This window comes from Vicugna pacos, chromosome 24 (genome assembly GCF_048564905.1).
Source record: "Vicugna pacos chromosome 24, VicPac4, whole genome shotgun sequence".
NCBI lineage: Eukaryota > Metazoa > Chordata > Mammalia > Artiodactyla > Camelidae > Vicugna > Vicugna pacos.
In genome coordinates this window covers 21,169,361-21,194,925 of record NC_133010.1, presented here as the reverse complement: position 1 = coordinate 21,194,925, position 25,565 = coordinate 21,169,361, and the positions used below count along the sequence as shown (strand labels likewise).

The window sequence follows — 25,565 nt, the reverse complement described above, 5'->3', positions numbered from 1 at the left end:
TGGTAAGAGTGCATGCCTAGCATGTACAAAGTCCTGGGTTCAATCCCCAGTACCTCCATTAAAATAAATAAGTAAATAAACCTAATTACCTCCCCCCAACCAAAATAAAATGAAAACAAATAAATAAAATTCTAAAAAACTGTAAAAAAAAAAAACGAATCTGGAGTTCGAGTAAGAAAACATGAAGTCCATAAATATGTCAATTTGGTAACTGTCAATGTATAAATGATATTTAACGATGTAAGACTGGGTGATACCAGCAAAGGAGCGTGTAGATGAAGAAGGCCTTCCTGCATCACTCTGTGTTTAGGTGTCAGGAAGTAAGGAGGGACCAGCAAAGAAGACTGAGAAGACCAGAGGAGACTAAGAGCAGATATCCTAGAAATCAAGTGGAAAGGGGAAGGATCCAGTTGTCACATGTGGCTGGCAGATCAGGGGCCATGAGGACTGAAATTTGATTTAGCATTAATTGGGGACCTTAATGGGCAGTTTTAGTGTAGGGGGAGCAGCAAGCATGGTCAGAAATCAAGAAAATTCAGATTATATTTTAAATGAGTATGAGAAATGCAGGAAAGTTAGAATAAATTTTGCTCAAAGAAGTGGGATATGTCAACCATAAAAACCGACAACATAACGCTATTTGCAGCAACATGGATGCTCCTGGAGAATATCATTCTAAGTGAAGTAAGCCAGAAAGAGAAACAAAAATATCGTATGAGTTCGCTCATATGTGGAATCTAAAAAACAAAAACAAACAAAAACCAAAGCGTAAATACAAGACAGAAATAGACTCATAGACATAGAATACAAACTTGTGGTTGCCAGGGGGTCGGAGGGTGGGAAGGGATAGATTGGGATTTCAAAATTGTAGAATAAATAAACAAGATTATACTGTATAGCACAGGGAAATATACACAAAATCTTATGGTAGCTCACAGAGAAAAATGTGACAATGAGTGTGTGTATGTCCATGTATGACTGAGAAATTGTGCTGAACACTGGAATTTTGACATACTATTGTAAAATGATTATAAATCAATAAAAATGTTAAAAAAAAAAAAAGAAGTGGGATATGTGGAGAGGAAGTTGAAATGGACAGGATTACGAAGGCCAGAGGTTTGAAAAGAGACCCCCAACTACCTGGTAGCGTTTCTTCTTGTTGTTGCCACTATATCAGTCTTCTCTTTCCTATAGGATTTTGAAACAAAAGGTTTCCAGGTGCTACAACTTACGTTCTCTTGGGGGATGAAAAGGCCGCCATACAAGAATAGAAAAGGGGCTGTTTTACTTCTCTGCTTCTGAGAGTTTGCCTCATCAGCAAAGCTCTGTTGATGTTTTTAGTTTCACTCCACCTTCTCTTCTTGCCATTATCCAGGGAAGATGAGAAAGTAGTTAGGTGTGATGAGGACTCAAAGTGAAACTTTGCACTTGTTATCCTGACTGTACCTTCTGGTAATGGCTGGTGACTTAGTGGAGCTAGATCAGCATTACACATTAATCTTCCAGATCTCTGACTTCATCTCAAAAGAAAAAAAATCTAAGGCAGAAATTTGTTTCAGTTTGAAAACGTTTTACTTTTAGTACATTTTGCTAAAATGTGTATATCTACATTAGCTGTTAAAGCAAGAGCTTTTCCTAAACAGGCTGATCTTCATAACTTCTGGGCCCGCAGTCCCTTAAGGAGACATGGAGTGAGCACCTGATGGCCAAACCATAACGTGTCAGCAGGTTAGGGCAATGAGGTAGCAGCTCACATCCTTTTGCTTTTACTCTTGTTCATGCCAGTGCAAACTCAGAAATAGGTGAATCAGGCAGTAGCTCAGGGAGATTGAGGGAACCTGGAATAGACCACAGATGAATCAAAATTATGTGTAAGTTGGAGTAAGAAGCAGGGAACAGCTATCCCAGTAGAGAGACGTCGTTGGTTAAAGGGTCAGGGGTGCAGAGTCCACAGTATGGCAGGGAAGCAATAAGCTCCTAACAATAAAGCAATGATTACCTCTTATCAAGACCTGCATTCAAATTTGAATACCACCAGTCTTTTGGGATTCACCTTATAATCTGTAATCAGATAAATGGTAGTTTCTGATTTTTATGAGACTCTGGCCTCTTCCCTATTACTGTTTTAATCTTTAGAATAAAAGCCCTTTTTTTTGAGTCCAAAAGAGCCTTACAAACATTAAGCTGAGTATAAATTTTAGACTTAACAAATGTGTACACAAATGATACTTTAAATATTATATTTCTTTCTTGAAATTAAAAGAAAATACCACAGAGCACTATAATCAGTTACACTAGAACACTTAAAATGTTAATTTGTTTGAAAGTGATTATTATTAAGAAATAAGTCCATTCTGTTATATAAACTGATGTACAAATTTATTTAGAATAATACACGGGTGTAATGTTTTCTTTTAAGAACACTTTAAGTGGTCATGATGGATTTACCATCCTCACCACTCCCCCCCCCCCAGAAAAGCTGAAAATGTGGACAAAATACATGACACAGCTGTTTTCAGACATTAGACAACAGCCTCACAGGACTGTGATCCCTGAAAGACAGGAAACAAGGAGAGCTGTACAGTTACCTGATCACCCCAGTTTTCTGCCTGGTGGCCTGGTCTGAACCGCAGAGCAGGGATAGGGGCAATGGGCAATAATAAGTCGAGGAGATGGAGATCAGGATTCATGGAGGTTGAGGCAGCTGGAAGTTGCAGGGCAGGATTCCAGCAGAAAGACACCATTTAGAAAAATAATGCTAAAATTCTACATAGGAGTCCCTGGTGTTTTGCTGAATTCTGGAATGTACATGCAGAGAGTGAAACTGTAAAGCTGGGCTAAGACCAGCCAGGTTGATGTGAGCTGATGGCCCTGTGAGATCACAGAGGCTGGGAGGCATTTGAGGTTTTCCTAACTGGAGGGAAAGAAAGTCCTTGTTGATTACTCTGGACTTACAGTAGAACCTTCGAAAGGGCTGTGGTGCTGGACTAGATTAATTAGGAGAAATTATGAACAACTTTATGCTAATATAAATTTAATAACTTGGGTGAATTGAACACATCTAAAAGATAAAAGTTATCAAAGTAACACAAGAAAAACCAAGAATATGAGTAGCCCTGTATTATTAAAGATGTTAAATTTATAATTGAAAACTCAAGGCCCAGATAGTTCCCTGGTGAATTCTCTTGAATATTTAAGGTAGAGTTTAATCTTAAACTCTTCACAGTAATAGAGGAGGAAGGGAACATATCCCAGCTTGTTTCATGAGGCCAACATTATCCTGATACCAAAAACAGACAAAGAAATCAGAAGAAAGGAAAACTAAAAAGCAGTATCCCTTTTGACCGTAGACAAAAAGGTATTGAACAACATTTTAGCCTCTAGGAATATATAACAGGGTAATGTATCATAACCAGATGGATTTTATTCCAAGAATGCAGACTTGCCAAGGTGGGGTTAACACTCAAAAATCAGTGTAATTCACCATATCAGTTGAATAAAGGAGAACACTCATGTGATCAGTTAAGTAGATAGAGAGAAATATTTGACAAAATTTAACACCCATTCAGGACAAAAACTCTCAGCAAACACAGAATTAGAAGGGAATGTTCCTCAGCCTGATGAAGGTCAGCTATAAAAAATCGTACAGCTAATATACTTACCGGTGATAGACTGATTGCTCTCTCCCTTAAGATCAGAAACGAGACAGAATATTGTAAACTAACTATACTTAAATAACAAATACACATAAAAAGAAAAAAAAAGAAACGAAGGAAAGATGTTGTGTCTCCTCACTTCTATTTAGCATTGTACTAGAGGGGCTGTTACTGGAGGTGTTAGCCAGTGCGGTGAGGCAAGGGGGAAAAGGCATACACTTTGGAAAGGAGAGTAAAAGTGTTTATTTGTACCCATGATCTTGAATGTAGAAAACCCTATAGAACCTACAAAAAAGCTATTAGAACTAATGTGAGCTTAGCAGGGTCACAAGATATGAGGTCAGTATCTAAATATCAAGTATATGTAAATTATTGTTAATAATTAATATATTTATGTAAGTGATGATATTTAATTCAAATAGAAATAAATGTAATATAATTTATAGTAATATTGAAAAAATGTGAAATGTCTAGAGATAATTTCAACAAAAATTGGACAAGACCAGTACACTGAAAATCATAAAACATTGCTGATAGAAATTTTTAAAGTTCTGAATAAATGGAGTATTACATTCTTGGATCAGGAAGGAGATCAGTATTTTTAAGATGTCATTTCTCCCCTGATTGCTCTGTAGATTCAGTATCATCCCAATCAAAATGCCAGCAGGCATTTTTGTAGATATTGACAAGCTGATTCTACAATTTATATGGAAATGAAAGACCCTAGCACACAGGCAGACTGCAACTTCCAGGCCATGTTGGCGCCCTGCCTATTTTTGGAAATAGTTTTATTACAACAGTGCCACGCTGAGCATTTATGAATTGTCTGTGGCTGCTTTTGCACTAAGATGGCAGTCTGGTAGTTGGGACAGAGACCATTTGGTCAGCAAAGTTTAAAGTGTTTACTCTCCGGCTCCTTTGGAAAAATTTGTTGACCTCCTTTTCTAGAGTATCCAAAACAGTTTTGGAAAAGATTTAAAAAACCTGGGGGACTTATTTTATCTAATTTCAAGACTTACTATAAAGCTATAGTAATGAAGACAATGTGATAATTGACATAAGTATAGACATATAATAAAACAGTGGAGCAAATAGAAGTATAGAAATAGACCCATGAATTTGTGATTGATTTTTGACAAAGGTACCAAGATAAATTCAATGGGAGGTGGATAGTCTTTTCAACAAATGGTAGTTGAAAAATGGTATATCCAGTTTTAAAATATTGAATCTCAGACTTCATAACATATACAAAAACCCATTTAAAATGACTCAGTAGGCCTGATACAGAGAGCTAAAACTTCTAGATGAAAACAGGAGAAACTCTTCTGGTGAGGAATTCTCCATTAGGACACACAGAATACAAACCACAGAATTTAAAACTGCTAATTGAACTTAACTGAACAAAATTAAAAATCATGTCCAAGGATGCTATTATAAAAATGCAAAAGCAACCTATAGGCTGAGAGAAAATATTATAATATATTTGACAAATACCTTGATTCCAGAATATATAAAGAATGTAACAGTATTATAGTAGTAAATATTCTTGTTTTGGAATATAATAGAAAAAATACGACAATTTAAAAATTGACTTGAACAGATACTTCACCAAAGTAGATGTAAGTAGCAAATAAGCACATGAAAAGATGCTTAACAGATGCATAGTCATTAGAGGAATATAAATTTAAAACCTAAACGGTAGCACTACTCACCAAAAAACAAACCAGCCAACCTGACAATAGCAAGTGTTGATGAGAATGTGGAGCAACTGGAACTCTCATTTTGATGGTGAGAACGCAAAATGTAAATGCTGCTTTGAAAAAGTGCTTGCTGTTTTATAAGTGAAACCCAGCAGTTTCACTCCTAAGTATTTACTCAAGTGAAACCAAAACGTAAGTTCACAGAAATACTTACATGTATGTGTTCATAGTGTCGCTATTTGTGATTTTCAAAAACTGGGAACAATGCCAATGTCCCTCAACTAGGGAATGAATAAAAACTGTGGTATATGCATAGTACTCAGTAGAAAATGGAATGAACTGATACCCGCAAAAAACATGGGTGGATCTTAGATACATTATGCTAAGTGAAAAAAGCCAGAATCAAAAAGCTACGTGCTGTGTGGTATCTGGAAAAGGTGAAACTATGAGAATAGAAAACACATTAGTGGTTGCCTTGGGGTTGGAGGGGGACATTGACTACAAAAAATGCATGGAGGTATCGTGGCTTGGGGAGTGGGGATGGGGCTGTTCTTTATCTTCATTGAGGTGGCAGCTGTACAAATGTATACATTTGTCACAACTTGCAAACCTGTTTGCTAACAAGGGTGAATTTTACACATTTATGCCTTCATTTTTTCAAATAGGATTTTTTGGGAGGTGGGGAGATAATTAGGTTTACTTATTTAGTTATTTTAATGGAGATACTGGGGATTGAACCACGACCTTGTGCATGCTAAGCATGTACTCTAACCACTGAACTAAACCGTCCCCCTTCAAATAGGATTTTAAAGAGTGAGAAACTGACTCATTGATGCATTAAGATATGAAAGAGTCATCATGGCATCTTAGTAACCATGCGGTCTTAGATTTGACATTGGATCTAATCTAAGTATAGAACTATTGAGCTTTAAAGGGCACCTTGAGGATGAAATGCTCTTGACAGCATTGGCAAATTAAATGGTAGTAAAGATGTTTGGCAATTACCTAGGTCCTGACCATTGTTTATATCAGTAAACTGGAGTCAGTGGTCAGTTAGCAGTTCTAATGGTTTTGATAATGCTCATGTTGTAAATGTGTGTAACATCAACTCAGTCATATGCATTTTATATTGTCAGCTACCTTTTGATATCAATAGGTTTCAGTTGTCAAAAGCTCTTTAGATAGATATAAAATGTAAAAGAGCTGTAGAGGCTATTTGGATTATATACAAACCCAAGTAAATGTAAGATGAATTTCTGAGAGGGAAAAGACAGACTTAGAAGTGTTGTTGAGAGTGTGGAGAATGAGTTCACATTCATTACTGGTGGGAATGCCAAATGGTCCAGTCACTATGGAAAACATAGAAAATATCTTGATAAAAAGTGCATGTTCCCAATTTATGAAGATATTGCATTCCAGAATTCTCCATATTTTCATGGCCTAGTCATTAATTTATTATTCAATTTACTGTGATCTAAATTTTATCTTTATGATGCTAAGAAATGCTCTTGTGAAAGTCATCAGAGAGCTCCTAATTACTACTCAGCTGGCCTTTTAAAATCAGCTTAAATGCCACTTGATTTCACGTTGATCTTTACCATTAGCCATTTTCTTCCTGAAAGTTTTTTATTCTTACTGTATTATTCTACCTCTCATTAAAGATGTATTAAATACTTAAGAGGAGTTATGTCTCTTACCCCCCTTTAACACATCAACATTTTTCTATATTTGTTTCATGTTTCTTTTAAGAAAAAAAAGTGCCACAGATACAGTTGGAACTCTTCCCAAACCCATTTCACTATCTTGAAGTTAATGATTGTCTTTTCTAACCATATTTTTATATTTATGAAAGTACTCCTGACTCTTAATTGCTGCTTCCTAGTTTCCTTGCCTGTCTGTTCCTTATCTGTAGGTGTCCTGCAACACTGTATTAATCCTTCACACCCTTCTAAATCTGTACCTTGGGTGAGTTTTATCATCTCCAAAAGGTGTGGTTACACTGTGAGAATATTTTTGTTTAATTTTTCTCTGGTTTCTGCCGCTTTCTGAGTTTTAGACTTACTGTCAGTCCCCCACTAGACTTCTCAACATCATGCCCTGCAGGCATCTAAAACTAACATCTGAGGCTGAACTCACTGGTCCAGAAAAACCTGTTTCTCTTTTCTCTACCTTGGTTATGGCATTACTTTCCACTCAGTTCAAACTAGAAGCTTTGGAGTCATCCAGCCCTTAGCACACACACAGTAACTACTTTTATTAAAGTGTTCAATAAATTGTATGGAGTGAATAATTGACTCCTTTTTCTTCCTAGCTTTATCGTCATGGCACCACACCCTGCATGCAGATCATCTAAACGTGGTTATTCTGCTCGGTGTGTACCTCTCCTCTCCCTCATCTTTGGCCACACAGTGCTCCTGCTTTTGTCCTCTCTTACATGGGCCGTTGCAGGCGTTTTATAATTTGACGAACTGCCACCATTATTTCTTTCTTTCTAGTCTATAATTTATACTTTTATAGCTATTCTAAAACACATATTTTCTGCTACTCACATTTTAAAGAATCTCAACTTTCCAGTGCTCCCTGGATAAACCTACAAGTTACTGCTCAGCAGATAATCCTCTTTGTGTGTCAGTTCTCCTATCACTGGAGCCACCTGCTCACCATTCTCAAAACACCCCCTTGTACTCCTGCCTCAGACTTTTCTGTTCCACAAATACACCATGCTTCTCCAAGCATCTGAGCCGTTCTTCACCCCTCATTCTTCCTAAGATATCCTATTTCTTCTTCCCTAAATCTCCAGCCCTTTAAGACCTCGCTCAGATGCCACTGTCTGCAGAATTTTCCTTTACAAACACTCGAGGCAGGGCCGACAACTTCCTTTGTGTTCTCATGCTGTTCTGTACTGACCTCTTCTCTAGCATTTTTTTCACTCTGCATTTTTCACATTTTACAATACTATATTTTTTCCCTGCACTTATCTGTGACCTTTTTATAGAAAAGGAACCATTTCTTGCCATTCCTAGCTCCCTTTATAGTGTCTAATAAATGTATGTTGTTAATAAATGTGTATCTGGAAGTTATTAACTTGAAACTTGAAAGAGACTTTTTTATATAAATATTCTAAATGATGTTATGTTTCCAAGACAACCCATAAAAAATCTGTTTAACTCATATTGCACCTGAAGTTTACTTTAACATGTAAATCACATCGTACACCTATAGCATGTTTCTAAAGGAGATGGCAGCAGTGAGGGCTCCTGTGTTTTGGTACTGGGGTGGTTGGACCTGGACTGAAAATGATGGTCTCTCTTGGAGCTGTTGGAAAGGGTAAGTGGGTGGATGTGAGGAGTTGGACCGAAGACTGGATTAAGAAAAAGAGGCTGAAGAACAGGTTAAGAGTAGTAATGGAGAACTGGTAGGGTGAGGAGGAAAAAAGATGTGACTTTTGAAATAAGAGGAGTTAAGTTAGGAGTGATGTCTTGTGGGGAGAAAAGATGTAAGCGAGGATCCTGAGTGAAGAAAAAGGTGAAAATGAGGAACTAAAGGAAGCTGGAAATGGAAATGAGGGTGGGTGAATAGTTACAGTAACCTCGGTTATGAATTGATGTATTTCAGTTCATCTGTTAGCAGATTTAAAGCAGCCCAGTTACTGGCTTTCATAATTTTTTCTCTATCATATAACTGCTGTCCTTTCAAAGTCTATGTAAATATTAGTAGTTTTCTTATATTAGTAGTTTTCTTAATATTTAGACTTTGAATATAGATAGTATTGAAAATTCTTTATAATTTTTAAATGTTTTTGCAACTTAATGTATTTTGTAGATATATATTGATTATTGATTAAAATTCACCCATCAGCCTTGAGTACTGAGTCAAAATTTGCCAACCTGATAAGCAAAAAGGATACCTTTTAAAATGTGAATTTAGTAGAGGACTAGGATGGTTGGACATATCTTCATATGCTAATTGGTCTTTCATAAATCATTTGTGAATTGCCTCTTCATAGGCTTTCCTGTTTTTCTAAGGGGCTATATGTATAGGAGTTGTCTGTATTAAGAATGTCAACCAGTTTTCGTATGCATTTATGTGTATTGAGAGAGCAAGTAAGAGTGTGAGCAAGTATGAAGTTGTTTTTCCTATTTTGATGTCTTTAGCTTCACTTAAGAGTTTCTGTCCCCATGCCTGCCCTTCCCCCCAAGAAGTTAATCATATTAGTCGTTTCCTTTAAGGATTCTTTTACATTATGCTTTAAAAGGCTTTTCCAACCACTAGATTGTGAAATGTCTTACCTTCAGTTTATTCTAACACTTTTACAAACAATTGCCTTTTATATATTTAGCTTATCATTCTCTCATAGTGTGCTCAGTAGATGCTTAAATTTCCAGTCCCGATATGTTCTGATGCTGTGCTTAACTGTGACGTCTTCAGAATATACCCATTTAAGATAGTGATCTGAAAAACCTTCCAACTCTGAGATTGAGACTGTTTCTCCTTTAATATTTTTAGCTACATTTTAAATTAATATTATGTAGTAGAGTTTGTAAGACTGTTTAGTCTTTCAGAATTGATGAGTCAGTCATTGCTTACCTACTTCCTTTTGAATGCTATAAAAGAAGGGAAAAACCATAAAATAAGAATAATCTTTACTTCAGTTAAAAAAACAAAGTAAGTGAATGAATGAAATCACCATTAGTTTTTCTGCAGGAAGTGAATAGAATAATGCAGAGTTTCTAATATGAGTAATCGTACTGTATGCAAGTCATGTTGGTAGCTGTCCAGCGTAGAAGAGATGAGTAACTCTTAATTTGAAGAAATGTATTTATTGCCAGTAATTTGGGGTTAGGGTGGAAATTAGGCCAGTAAGCAAAAACAAAATGCAAAATGGAATAAGGTGAGAGTCTCATACAGAAATCTCTCCGAAGGTACATTAGACGTTTTAACAAAAAAGATATGTTACCGATTATGGAGAAAACCTAAGTGGTAAAGTTAACATTTGTAGTGACTGTCAGTGAGTGGGTAAGTTTTAGCAGGTAGAGATAGGAGGACAATATCATGGACAGTGGGGAGTGCTAAGGAAGCCACAGATGTGGGAAAGAACAGGGCTTATCTGTTGGGGAAAGGAGGTTTTTTCTTGTGTGCATAAGTGAGGAAATAGTAGGAGATGAAGGAAAGATAGATGGAGTCAAATTTGGTAAGCTTTGGGGGTGTGTCTATCAAGAGGGAAGAGAAAAGAAAGAGAGCTGTCTTGTCTTGTGTAGTCAAGAGGAAGAGAAAAGAAAGAGAGCTGTCTTGTCTTGTGTAGTAGACACTAGCCACATACAGCTGTCAAGCACTTGAAATGTGCTTGGTCCAAATTGAGATGTACTGTTAGTTTAAAATAGACACCAGATTTCTAAGACTTAGTGCAAAAAAGATTATGAAACATTCTCATAAAATGTTTTCATATTGATGACACGTTGAAATAATTAATTATATTTTAGATGTATTGAGTTAAATAAATATATTATTAAAATTAGTTTTACCTGTTTCCTTTTACTTTTTAAATGTATTTACTAGAAAACTTAAAATGACATGTATGGCTCAGATTATATTTCTGTTACACAGTGCTGGTACAGATAGAAGAAAAATAGTCAGAATTTGCTAGTACCAACTGTTGCCAGAGAGTGTCTAGACGTTGTAATAAACTTAATTCTCATACAAAACCTTATGAAGTAGGTGATATTATTGTTTTCCTTTTTCAAGTAACTGAGGTGCAGAGAGGTTCAGCAGAAAACCGGAAATTACTCCACTAGGAAGCAAGCCAGGATGCACACTTTGGCCCCTCTGTGAGCCCTCGGTGTTCCCAGTCCACTGTGGCATGTTATCATTGAGCCATTAAAGGTGATTGAGCTGGGGGTGAAGTGATTGGAATGCGATGATAGCAGAATTGTAATAAAAATAAATGAGGGAAGAGACTTCATTTTCAGCTGCCTGTGTTTTTTGTTTGTTTATTTTGCTATTGTTACTTTTTTATAGGACAAAAATGCCTTGTTTAAAGTCAGCTTTTGAATTCACCTTTTTGAAGTGTCGATATTGTTAACTGCTTCTACAAATTTACCTTGTCATCTTTGTAGATTTTGATAATGGGCTGCATTAAAAGTAAAGAGAACAAAAGTCCAGCCATTAAATACAGACCAGAAAACACTCCAGAACCGGTCAGTACAAGTGTCAGCCACTATGGAGCAGAGCACACTGCAGCGGCACCGTCTGCCTCCACAAAGAGCACGTCTGTTAACTTCAGCAGCCTATCCATGACACCGTTTGGAGGGTCCTCAGGGGTCACACCTTTTGGGGGAGCGTCTTCCTCATTTTCGGTGGTGCCGAGTTCATATCCTACTGGTTTAACAGGTGAGATATAAATGAACAGTCCTGCTGTCGGTTTGAGAATGTGACCTTGGGCAATACATACATAAAGTTTACCTGCTGTGAGAAAAATAACTTAGTGGAGGACTGTTAAAATGAGTTTACGTGAAAATTAAGTCTCCATCATAAAAATTAGTCTTATCGTATACATGAATATTATTCTGAGAAATTTGGTGGTAATTGATGGTGATTATGTACTGAGTTATGCTGTTAATTATTTCACTAATTCTTTTTTCAAATAATTATTGAGTGCTAACCATGTGGCAGGCCCTGGGAATATAAAGACTAAAAGCATGTTCCCTCCCTCAGTGTTAGAGCTTCTCAGATGAAAAGTGCTAGGCACTGTTGCAGTATCACAGTAGTTCCTGGGGCAATGTTAAGTCAGTGGCAATTTAGTGAGGATAATATAGTTTTTCTGTTTGATGCTATGGATTGAAAAAAGAAAAATCCCCAGGCTCAGAGTTTAGATGATTTTTTTCCTCAGGGTCACAGATAGTAAGCAGGAGAGTGGAGATTTAATGTCCTCTTCTAGAATTTCGTTTATTATATTACAATATCTATTAGAGAGCAGCAAGCAGTGATGGCCGACAACCTTTCAGGGAGCCAGAAATGCTCTAAAAAAAGTAGTTAGAAACTTTAAAAAGAGAGAGTTCTTTTGTGAAGCATTCCCAGTCAGGTGCTTTTCCCTTGAGTGAGAAAATACTACTGGCTCTGAAAGGTAGGGTGAGCTCCCGGAGTCCTTGATGTCACCAAGGACTCGAGTTTCTTGGTCTCTCTCTCTTGCAGCCCTTGGAGTGTCCACTTTACCCTTAGGCTTGGCAAAACAGCTGCTGGCATCAAATAGGGCAACATGTGGGGACAAAAGAAGACTCTCGTCTATAAACATGGACTATAAATTTGTCCCTTCATTCTGCTCACCTGCAGACCAAAAATAGTGACCAGAATGCCATACACTAACTCTGTTAGACTGTTCATTTGAGGAGTTGCAGTCATCAGAGTCAATTAGAACCTTAATTCCAGCCCTGTAACTCTAAATACCTCAGTAATGGTGGCCATGGTGGTACTTCTCAGTCATCAGTAAAAGTTTAAATTATTTTCAGGATTATATGTTCAAGAAAGATAGTAATCCAGAATGATTAAATGTTGAAAAGACATACTTTAGTTACTTAAAGCAGTTTATTTATGTGAAATAGTCCATTCACGGGTATTCATTTATTAACAGATCTAGGCAGTGTCTGTGTGCCGGGCAGAGAGAAGTTGTAAGCAAGAGAAACAAGACTTCTGCCTTAATGGAGTTTACATTATAATGAGGGTTGGACAGTAATTATAGAAGCAGCTAAACAGGGTGATGGTTCATACATGCTGTGAGGGAACTAACCAGAATGACTGGTGAAGGCCGTCTAGAGGGTCAGGGACAGCCATCTTGAGACAAAATCGTTGAGCTGAGGTTTGATCGATGAGAATGACTTAAATATGTGCAGACCTGGGAAAAGAGCTTTCTGGGGAGAGAGATTAACAAATGCAGTTTAGGGGATGCAGATGGACTCGGCAAGTTTGAGGACTAGTGTGGGCAGAGGGTAGAATTACATGATGTAGATTGAAGAGTCAGGATTTCTCAGAACCTCACAGACTGTAGTCAGAAGTTTGGGTTTTATTCAAAGCCAGAAGGAAGCTATTGAAGAGACTTTAGTAAAGGATTTGCAGGATTGAATTCCCTTTTTTAACCTCTCCAAATCTCCCCCCCCCCCAAAAAATCCTCCCCTGGCAGCTTGGTGGAGGAAGGGTGTAGGGAAGCTACAGGTATAGACGTGAGGCGGGTCACTGTTCTCAGCTGGCCCCAGCAGTCCCAGTGAGAGGTGCCAGGGGCTTGGGTTAGGGTGAAAGCATTGGGAAAGGAGAAGGAAGTAGGTGAGGTACCTTAGAAGTGGAATTGGCAGTGCTGGCAGTGGACTTGGCCTGAGGACCCGACTGGCCGGGCGTGTCACCTGCTGAGGTGTGGAAGACTCTCTTAATTCAGTTTAGAGGAGGAACATCAGACACCTTTGTTTTGTACCTAATAAGTTTTTTCTTTTTTCCAATCTCATTTCCCTCCTTTAATTATATAGATTGAAATAAGACATACTGCTCATGTTTGGCAAAATGTAATACCCCAAATTATAAACATCTATGATAATAAAACTGATTATTTTAAAGCTTGAGATATTAAACAATTTTCCAGAGCTGTAATAATTTAGCTACTTTGACTGCTTGAAATGCAGTATCTAATAAGTTTTAAATGCTTGTTAGACATTCAAGATGTCCAATAGGTAGTTAACATATGACTGGGCCTCAGGGGAGAAGCCAGATAAGTGAGATTCTGTTCTTTTGCTGGCAGATAATAGTTTGGCTGTTAAAGTTGCTAATCTCTTTAAGCATCTATACACAGTGCCTTTATGTGACACAGTTATTTTTGGAATTTATAATTTCATATAGCATACCATTTAATTTCTAGGGAAAATACTCCGTTTTTATCTTTAAGTGTTAAATATAATAAATAACCTTAATAAAATCCTAGTTAGTACTGTTAATGATTAGTCTTAAGGATAGAAATGTTCACCCATTGTTTTTAAGAAATTGAGATGATCAGTGTCAGTAGTTTATAGTACTCGTTAATGCTTTTTCTGCCAAAGAATTGATCTGAACTTTGTCTTTTCAAGCTAGAGATGTTGCAACTATGAATCAAGATTAAATTTGTTTCTTCAGGTCTTCAGGATTTTAGAATTTGTAGAGTACAGGAATCTCATGAAAGGCCTTAAGACAGCACCTTAATAATTTGAAAACGTCAGCTGTCTGTATCTCCAACTTTTAAAAATAGATTCCGAAGACTAGGGAAAGAATTATGCGTAAGCTTTTTTGTTGTTGTTGGCAGTGTTTTTAAATTTCTCTTTTAATTTGTCTATATAATTTACCTTAGTCTTTTTTTCATCCAATAGGTGGTGTTACTATATTTGTGGCCTTATATGATTATGAAGCCAGAACTACAGAAGACCTTTCATTTAAGAAGGGTGAAAGATTTCAAATAATTAACAATACGTAAGTGTTACGAATATTTTATGAGGGAGACTGACTGCAGCCTTACTTTACATTGAAACCGTTGAGCTGGCTGGTGATTCAGAGACGAGAATGGTGGGGCGTGAGTCTCTGCGCGCTGGGTAGGACAGTACAGATGGTTTCTTTAGACATGTGGCGTAATACTACTGCTCTAGCCTGATGTGATTATTCCTACAAATTGTGTTGCTGTGATTCTGCCAGAAACAGTAGAGATTTAAGAATGGGAATTGAGGGAATATATACCAGTAAGTACATTACTTTAGAAAAAAAACCTTTATAAAGAGAATTCTATGTTCCTATTTATTTAAGTACCAGATGGTTTAAAGATTTTATTCTTTTCTCTTAGAGAAACAAGAGGAAAAGGCTAAGGAACCCCTCTACTCCCAAACTGGCCACATTAAGTTGCTCTTTCCTTATGTGACTCTTACTTTTTGTCATTCAGTGGCCCACCATAGAAAAATTCAGTGCTTGTTTTAGAAAATAGAGCCCATAATTTCATTAGCAGGCATAGCAACCACTTTGTAACTTCTCAAAATAGATATATGTGATCTCTTTGCTTCCAATCATTCTTCCTTCCATCCTTTTTCCCATTCACCACCAGTTATTGTTTCAGAACATGAAATATGATTGTCTCTCTGCTTCAGAATCCTTCAAAATAGCTCCCAGCTGCCATCAAGATAAAACAAGGGTAGGCAGCCCTCAGGGAGCCTCTTCCCCTTTCTCACCCTGCGGCCCAGTCAGACTGAATTCCTTGTGACTTTTCTGAATACACTGGAGTTTCTCACCTTCTTTGTGCCTGCACAGTTTTTTTCTGGGATGTGACTTCTTATTTCTCCATTTTTATCCCATTATCTGGCCAGCTCTGTTCATCCTTCAACATGTATATCCCTATGTTCTTTCTCAAGGAAGCCTTTCTTGATAGTCTTTCTTTCCTACCAGGCTCAGTCCCTGCCTCTTGCTGGATTAGGTGTCTCTCTTGCATGTTCACAGGGCAGCCTGTGCAAACCTCAGTTATAGCTGCCATCACAGTTTTGAATTAAAGTTTATCACTTGCCTATCATTCTTTTAGACCAGTGGTTCTCACCCTGGGGCAGAATCACCCAGGGGACATTTGGCCATGTCTGGAGATGTTTCTGGTGTTACAGTCGGGGTGGTGCAACTGTCATCTAGTGGACTGAGGCCAGGGATGTTGCTCAACATCCTGCAGTGCTCTCAGGTCAGCCCCCCACAGCGAAGAGTTACCCCACCCAGAGTACCCATAGTGCTGAAGGTGAGAAATCCTGCTCTAGGCTGAGTTGCCTGAGGGTAAGGATTTTTTTTTACCTGTTTGTAGCACACCCTGTCTGTTGTAAAGTCTGTCACTTAAAAGATATTCAGTAAATATTTAAATGAATCAGTGAATGGTTAGCAGGCTCAAAGTTTCTAGTTTGTATATCTGAAAGTACTTAATATATACTAGGAAGCTATAAGCCAAGTGTATGAGTTTGTAAACATTTGAATTACCAAAAGGATTTTCCATTTCATTTTTTAGGGAGCAAATTCACCTTAAGCGTTTATAAAACTTAAATGTAGACAAAATATTTTCAATACTTACCTCTGGTGAAGCAAAACATGGATTTAATCTTTACTAGCAGAACCCATATATGTATGTCTTCCTTATTACAGATTGTTAATATTTGCTCCTTTCACATTAATTTTGGAAAAGTCAGGCTTAAATATTACAAACTACATGTAGTTCTCATGTTCTGAACTGATGTTAGTCTTATATGGATATTCATGGGTAACATTTTTGTAAATATCCTTTATTCCAGAAATTAAATTTATTATTATTATTGCTTGTTGCTAATCTTTTGGCTACAGGAGTTCTAGGGCCATCTGGATTTTTTTTTTCCCCTAAAATGACTAAAAAGGAACATTGTAATTTTTTGCACTGTTAAAAAGGAAATCATTTAGCAATAAAAAAATAAACAATTGATAAGTGCTAAAAAAATTATGCTAAGTAAAGGAAGCTAGTCAAAAAGATCACATATTGTGTGATTCCATTTATATAAAATGCCTCCAAAAGAGGCCTGTCCATAGAAACAGAAAAGCAGGTTAGTGGTTGGAAATGGTAGGGGAGGAATAGGCTGGGGAGAGACTTTTAGTGGGCACAGGATTTCTGGGGCGATGAAAATGTTCTAAAATTGATAATGGTAGTGCTTGCAGGACTCTAAACATTAAAACCCACTAGATTGTACATCTTCAATGGAGGAATTTTATGGTATGCAAACTATATCTCAGTAAAGCTTTAAAAGAATAAAACATTTAATCAAAACTGAGTAATATGAAAGATTTACTTTTCAAATTGTTTTATTCTGTATAGTTAATTGTCTTGGGTTGAAAGAGTTATGTAAAAAGATCTTATGACTAAAATTAAAGTGGTATTTTTTTTTTTGTCTTTTTAGGGGTTTTTTTTTTGGTTTGGAGCAGAAATACACAGTTGGGATTTTAGTTAGCCTTATTCCCATAATTCATGTAATGAATTTTTTAATACCATTCTTCGAGTTTAATTCTTGATCAAATGAATGCATCAATGAGTAATACCTCCCGTCTGCGTCAAATACGAGACAGCACTGCAGAGACGGTGTCCTGAGCCGTCCTCTACATCGTGGTGATTGTTGTTTTGCGTGTTGCAGGGAAGGAGACTGGTGGGAAGCAAGATCAATTGCTACAGGAAAGAATGGCTACATCCCCAGCAATTATGTAGCCCCTGCAGATTCCATCCAGGCAGAAGAGTATGGCACTACTTCATATTTTATTAATTACTTTGATTTTTAAAATGTTTTAATGCACATTCTGCTTAGCCACAACTTTACACACACACAATTACATACCAGTCTTAATACAGCTAATGTTTCATATTAATAAGAGATGTTACTTGAAGGTTAATAATTAATGCCATAGTATTTGCCTACAGTAGGATCATAAATGAGTCTGCATTTGTAGTACTGCGTTATGCCTAGTCCCTGTCTTTTATTTTTTCACTTTAAAAAATTATATTAGCCCTTTTTCTATTCTGTAGACTCTGTCACTTCAAAAATGTGTCCTCAGTTGATGTTGTTGCACCAGTGTTAATTTCTTGTCCGAGGTGCTTGCTCCAGGGTTATGTAGGAGAGTATCCTTGTGTTTTAGGAAGTACACACTGAAGTATTTTAGGGGTAATGATTCAGCGTGTTTGCAACTTATTGTCATTCAGTTCAGTTCAGAAGAAACTACACAACACAGGGAAAGAGAATATGACAAAGCAAAATGTTAACAGGAAACCTGGCTGGAGGGCATATGGGAGGGAGTTCTGTGTACCATTCTTGCAACTTTTAAAAAGTTAAAGTTCACCTTCAGTGGCATAGTATAGGCATACTTAAGAGATATTGGGGGTTTGGTTCTAGACCACCACAATAAAACAAACACTACAGCAAAGTGGGTCAGTTTCCCAGTGCATATAAAAGTTATGTTTACACTATACTGTAGTCTGTTAAACGTGTAATAGCATTATGTCAAAAAAATAAATATATATATACCGTAATTAAAAATACTCTATTGCTGAAAAATGCTCACCATCATCTGAGCCGTCGGCAAGCTGTAATCTTTTTCCTGGTGGAAGGTCTTGCCTCCACGTTGATGGCTGCTGACTGATCAGGGCAGTGGTTGCTGAAGTTGAGGTGGCTGTGGCAGTTTCTTAAAATAAAACAATGATGCATTGATTGACTCTTCCTTTCACTTGAGCCCTTAGAGACCACTGTAGGGTTATTAACTGGCCTAATTTCAGTATTGTGAAATGAAAGTGAAATATCGTAAGACTTAGCAAAATGTGGTACAGAGACATGAAGTTAGCAGACTGTTAGAAAATGGTGCTGGTAGACTTACTTGAAGCAGGATTGCCACAAAACTTCAATTTTTAAAAAGATGGCATCCTTGAAGTGCAACAAAGCAAAACACAATAAAATAAAGTATGCCTATACTTTTATGTCAAAGCAGATTTGTCCGAGATCCGTAAATACTACTACGTTGTCACATCACAGCACATTACACAGTACCTTGCACACAGTAGGTGTTTGTTTGCTTTTATTAATGACATGTAATTTATCCCCATGGCTGTTCTGCTTTGGCATTTGTTACTTTCCGTTTTGTTCTTTTGTCTTTCTGTGGCTCCTCCACAGCAAAAATTGTCATTTTTCTTCACAAAACTATATTAAATCAAGCCCACACTAATTTACAGGTCCTAATAATTTGGATGTGATTTACTTGCATCTTACTGAATACAGATGATCACACTGTATTCTCTGTTGCCAGAGAGCCACTTCTGTTCTTCCCGCTATAATCTTAGTATTTTTTACCTGTCATTGACTGAAAAAGTGTCTGTCATTGCTGCCTTTCCTTGTGCATTTACTGTTCCCATGACTGCCAGGTGGAGTTTGAGAGACATGTTGAGCAGTTAATACGTGTAAATACTGTGACAGAGTATATTCTGGCAGTAATGTTTTCAGTATTCTTATTTAAGAAATACAGGTCTTCTGTTTTGTCCTGCTGTATTTTAAAGCTGTGCTCTGTAGCTGCTCTTTGTCATCCTGCCTGTCCCGCTCCATCCTTGTTCATATCTGTGTATGATTTTTCTGATGTTTACACCTTTCTAACTCAGAACACTACTCATTTTATTTCCCCAGATGGTATTTTGGCAAAATGGGGAGAAAAGACGCTGAAAGATTACTTCTGAATCCCGGGAACCAGCGAGGTATTTTCTTAGTCAGAGAGAGTGAAACTACTAAAGGTATGAATGCTGTTAATGTTAATGGAAGTATACAGATTTTCTTGAGCCGTATTTTGAGAACAGTCTAGCAGAAGTGTTCATTTTCCCCTCCAGGTGCTTACTCCCTCTCTATTCGTGATTGGGATGAGGTGAGGGGTGACAATGTGAAACACTACAAAATTAGGAAGCTTGACAATGGTGGATACTATATCACAACCAGAGCACAATTTGATACTCTGCAGAAATTGGTAAAGCACTACACAGGTATGTGAATATTTCAGAGATGAAAATTATTTCCTCATGTTCAGTTTTACTAGGACAGAATCCATGTCTTCATGTCTCTTAAGGTTTAGCACACACTTTACACACAATACATGTCCAATATATTCTAGTTTTAAAATGAGGAACAGGTAATACTTATTACCTGAATTCTTGGATGATGCGCTGGACTGTTATTATTTGAGTCCTTATATCTTACTGGTGTAGTGTTTACACGGGGTTCCATTTCATAACAACTGAATACCAAATAGATGTGACAATAAATAAAAAGCAAATACTTTATTTAGGGGACACTTATTAAGTAAAGTAAAGACACTTATTAAGGTAAAACTGAATGCTTAAAAAGTTGTATCAGATGTCCTGCTGGGTTACCTTCCTCAGCATGGGCTGGCCCACATAAGACTTCCTGAAGTGTAAATCCAATGAAATATGACCTGAGGATGCATTTTTCTTTTCATGGAAAATTAACCTGTAGCAGCTATAGACATTCATGAGTCTTTCAAGGAACTTTGAGGAGTTATTCAGTATTAGAGTCTTCTGTCTCAGAATTTTTAATTGCCAATTTGATACATGAATGCATCTGAAAGTCTTTAAATGATCAATACTAGGGGAGGAGAAGTTTTCATGATAATTTCTTCTTCGTGACAACTAGCTGCAAACCGAGTCTATCATGTCAGCCACCAGTGTTGACATTGATTAAACATACTACCAAGCAGTGGCATCAGTTGTAATTGCCCTTGTTAGAATGTGGATGTGTGTGCTTGCTTGTTGAGAATGGAATGGAACGTGTCACGTTCACAATAAGAAAGATCATCTAAGCAGAATTCACAAGTCAGGCCGGTTATGAATTGGGGTTCCCTGTTTTTGTGTCTCCTTTATTTAAAAATCAGCCCTCTAAATAAAGAACTTTTTCCTTGATTTTCTGTGTGCTACTTATACTAGTGGTTATTAGAAATAACAGTTAAGGGTAGCATTCTCTTTGGGGAGAAATAAAGCACAGTGGTGGGAAGTGGAACTAGGGAGGCAGCCAGATCTAGGGTTTGAAACCCAGCTCCAGTACCTACTTACTGGGTGACCTTGAAAAAGTTGCTTAAGTTTTCCAAGACTCATTAATTCATATGACATATTTATAAAAGTGCTGAATTAGCACAGTAACTGGGCCATAATGGCACATAGTAAGTATTCAATAAATAATAACTTTAAAAATGTATTTAATGTTCCCCTACTTGTATGTTTTGCTTCTTTTATGGAGCTCCCTTTGTGTGTTTGTGCTTTTGTTAATAAAACTGGCAAAACATCATGCTTTGTTTTCGTGTCCTATAATTTAAACTTTAAAACACTGGTACACTGTATGTTAATTTTTGTAAGTAATTCATTTTACAGTGTAGTTTATTTCATTTATCTAGAACATGCTGATGGTTTATGCCATAAGTTAACAACTGTATGTCCAACTGTGAAACCCCAGACTCAAGGTCTAGCAAAAGATGCCTGGGAAATCCCTCGAGAGTCTTTGCGGCTAGAGGTTAAACTGGGACAAGGATGTTTTGGTGAAGTATGGATGGGTAAGAAGACTGGACTTTTGTTTTTTTGTCATGGTTAGCAATAGATTAAAATGCCACAATTTATGCTAAGATGTATTGAAATGTTTAAGGTAACTGCTGCTCATTGAAGTTTGTAATAAATCCCTTAAAAGATTTAAAGAGTGAAATATGTGTTGTTTCTCTAGGAACGTGGAATGGAACCACAAAAGTAGCAATCAAAACACTAAAACCAGGTACAATGATGCCAGAAGCTTTTCTTCAGGAGGCTCAGATAATGAAAAAATTGAGACATGATAAACTTGTTCCACTATATGCTGTTGTTTCTGAAGAGCCAATTTACATTGTCACTGAATTTATGTCCAAAGGTACGTGTATATTAGTATCTCATGGTGGTCATGTTAATAAATTGTAAGTCTTTCTATTTTTATGCATATAGATTTTAATTATGTAGTATTTTCTAATTTAAGATTTTTATGTAGACATTTGAAAAGAGGAAATCTGACATTTTGTTTAATGGAATAGTTATTAATTAGCTCCAGTTATTCTAGAGGATAGTACAGAGTTTAAAAGGAAAATATGGCACTGGATTTTTTTTTTTTGAAAGTCAATAGTCCATTCCATTTGACTAAAGGCAGTGGAATAGCTGGGAAGGTTAAAAAAAAAAAAGAGGATTTGCATTAATTAAATTAAAAGAATGCAATCAGAAAGTATTTATATCTTTAGTACTAAAGCAAAGAAATCAAGTAAAGTTAAGGTAATTAATTTTATCTAATTTTAATATAAACATCATCTCACTGACGATTCCTAGGAACTTCTTTTTTCCACTGCCATCAACTGAAATGTCTCCATTCTCCCAAACCCCAGACCCCAAGGTGGGATCTTCAGTATCATGTGGTGTCTGTCCTCTGCAGTAGTCCATCTTGGCCAACGATGTGGTTCCATCTAGTGGTGACAGGACCAACTACAAGCTCCACATTTGCTATAAGAAAAAATTTCCCTCCAAAAGGAACAGAGAAACCAGAAGTTTAAGAATTGGCATAGCCTACTAATTGATAGTCAGAACATTACCTAAAGCCCCTAAAGCACATAGCACTTTGGGGAAGGAATCTCTGCTTCAAACAGCTGCCAGATATCCTGTGTCAGAGTATATCAGCTGAACTAGAAGGGAGAAAAGGGACAAGGAGGAACTTTAAATCAGGATATGATAGTGTAAGTATGTAATGGAGATGCAGCTAAAGGTCCATTTCGCTTTGTATATTGGCTTCAAGAAGTATTTAATTGGGAACATGGTAGAAGTTTGTGTTGTCAGATTGCTAGGTTAGGATTATTTCTAGGTGGGAGATTAAGCATACAAGATCAAAATGCCTCTTCTAGTTTTAAACTCTAACTCCTCATCTTGCTGTTCAGGTACTTACCATTTGGCCCTCCATAATCCATCTCAATTCATTGCCTCATATGTTTTCTCTATAATCAGAATGTCCTAGAAATTATTAACAATTAAAATGTATCGACTGGTTCTAATACATGTCACTCTAATAGTATTATAAGGTATCAAAGAAATGAAGCCATCTAACTAACTTACACTGAATATGGAGAGAAAAGACCTAACCTGATGAGTTAATTTTCATGGACCCTTCAGAGGGTCCATGAACTTCCCCTGAAGTTCTCTGTCAGTTTTTGCATACTTACGTCTGTTTTTCTAGGGAGTCCATAGTTCTCATCAGATTCTCAAAATAATCCATGACCCCCAAAAAAGGTTCAGATTCACTACTGTTATGACCCAGAATGCTCTGTTAAATGGATATAAGGAACATATAAAGGAGGGGGAGGATTTCTTGAAATTGGTTAAAGATCAGAGAAAGAATTGTCACAATGACACATTCCAGTCCTGGGTTTCTATGCACTGCAGCTTTTTGCACTGTTTCAGGCAATTATCATTACACTGAATGATGTTCTGCTTTGTGAACTGACCACAGCACCTTATCTAGATTCTAAATCCCAGAACAAAGAACTGTATCCTTTGCTTCTTTCTGTACATTCCACGTTGTCATGCAGAAAATTTATATGACATCAGTCTGTCTTGCAGGCTAAGAAAAAATAGTCTCTTCTTCTGTTTAAGGACGATTCCTTTACTGTGTTCTCCATCCTTCCTTTCATTTGAAGAGGAAACTCCCTTTGTCCCACATCTGCTTTTCACTGAATTCTCTTGACCTTTTACTCCCCTTCACAGCCAAAATTTTTCAAAGAACAAACAATGTGCCCTGTCTTTACTTCATAACTAGCCATTTTACTCTTATTAAACTACGGAATATTCCAGACACACAAAGGATACCATAACACCCATGTCCCACCATCCAAATTTAACTGATGTTTACGTTTTGTCATATTTGCTTCAGCTCTTTCTGCTAAGGAAACCACATGTTAAAAATCTGATTGAGTCCTTGTTTTCACCCCTCCTTGAGCCTGTTCTCCTTTCAGGCTCCTTTGGGCACATTTCCCTTCACAGATAACCTCAGTTTTGAAGCTGGTGCTTGTTTTTTACCTTTTCCATCTCTGTTTTATTGTTGATACACTTTTTCTAATATGTGTTTACTTGTTAACAGTATTTATGTGTTTTTAACTTAACATAAATTTAACTAGCTTTATTTTCTTTCCATTTTTCAGCTTTATTAGGTAGAATTGTTATAATTTGACTACACATACAATATATTGCATGCAAATACATATACACAATATAGTGCACATATGTTTTTTAGTTTACATATGTGTACTGCTCATTGTTTCTAAGAACAGTTGAGAGCTTTAGCTTTTTAAACTTACATAATTGTCAAAGGAGTAAAGCCAACCACAAAATAAGAATCAACAGAATGTGGTAATCCAATCATAAAGGACAGTCAGATGTACTTACACATATTCAAGGAATCAATCATCTAAGTTATAAATAATAAGTAGTTTTTGACTAAAAATTGGGACTGATGTTGATCAAAGCAAACAAGGAAAGAATGCCTGTAACCTGGTGAGATGATGGCATTTTCCTTTCAGTTACGGGCCCCTGTAGAATTTTAAAGATAATTATTCAGAAATTCCAAAGTTGCAAAAAAAAATACTGAAGAATAAAAAGCTGAAGTTTCGTATTGTGATATGGTGATTTGTTTGGAGGTAAGGGAATGTTTGTTGCACTTCTTACTTAAGATTTGCTGTTTTTCATAAGTGTCTTGCTGTCTCTTATAGGGAGCTTATTGGATTTCCTGAAGGAGGGAGATGGAAAGTATTTGAAGCTCCCACAGCTGGTTGATATGGCTGCTCAGGTACTTCTGTGTTACCCATGTGTCAGTCTGAATTGCAAGTGTACTTTAAAAATCTAAACTCATCTTAGTACAAGACTATTGTTTATATAGCGAAACCATGAAGTTTTAGGCTGGGAGGTAACATTACAGACAGTCTGGCCTGATCTCTGTGTGTTACAATCTAGTGTCTGAGGACCCAGGTATCTAAAATTCATGTAAGTTATTAGTATTAGAACCAGGTACGTAACTCTCAGTACAGTGCTGCCCTGTATCATATGGCCTTTCAGGAGCATATGCATCCATAAGTGTAAAATTTGTATGCATTTACATTTCAGTAGACAAATTCTAAGACAATGAATGATTGCTGTCCCAAAGGAAAATTAGAAATCTAAAATATATGCTGAATTTTTTATTTAATACAGTCCAAAACAAGAATTAAGATGGTAGTATACAGTTAAAGATGGGATAGTTTTACTCTCCTGAATTTTTGTTTTTAAATATAAATGAAAATTATTAAAAGTTTCTGTTCAGATGTGTGGTAGGTATTCAAGGGACCTTTTATTGGCTTCAGTTGACACGTTGGTTCTAAGATTCGTTTCTTAGTAAGTGTCCAGATGTCCACAGAATCTAACAGTTTAGAGAAGCTTTATACCAAAAACCTGTACATGTGAGACTTGAGCATATGTCAAGCCTCGTCCAGCACCTGAGCTCAAGGCTCCAAGTCCCTCTGCAGTGGGGCCGACAAACTGTTTTTGTAAAGGGCCAGATAAATGTTTTAGGCTTTGTGGGCCACATACCATCTCTGCTGTTTCTCCTCCCATCTCCTT

At 36.9% G+C, this 25,565-nt stretch overlaps 1 protein-coding gene across 4 annotated transcripts in view; it reads left to right on the top strand.

The window, feature by feature from the left end:
* The window catches only part of YES1 (YES proto-oncogene 1, Src family tyrosine kinase), a 56,520-nt gene that overhangs the window by 24,163 nt on the left and 6,792 nt on the right, over positions 1 to 25,565 (top strand). For 3 of the 4 annotated variants that reach the window (XM_072949159.1, XM_072949157.1, XM_006205124.4), the window contains exons 2-9: positions 11,470 to 11,743; positions 14,731 to 14,830; positions 17,524 to 17,622; positions 19,549 to 19,652; positions 19,746 to 19,895; positions 21,317 to 21,472; positions 21,637 to 21,816; positions 24,683 to 24,759. In XM_072949159.1, the coding sequence (XP_072805260.1) occupies positions 11,479 to 11,743; positions 14,731 to 14,830; positions 17,524 to 17,622; positions 19,549 to 19,652; positions 19,746 to 19,895; positions 21,317 to 21,472; positions 21,637 to 21,816; positions 24,683 to 24,759 (1,131 nt within the window). In that variant the 5' untranslated portion in view covers positions 11,470 to 11,478. Of the gene's footprint in view, positions 1 to 11,098; positions 11,237 to 11,469; positions 11,744 to 14,730; positions 14,831 to 17,523; positions 17,623 to 19,548; positions 19,653 to 19,745; positions 19,896 to 21,316; positions 21,473 to 21,636; positions 21,817 to 24,682; positions 24,760 to 25,565 lie in introns of all 4 variants that reach the window. The other variant, XM_072949158.1, reaches the window with a different exon arrangement.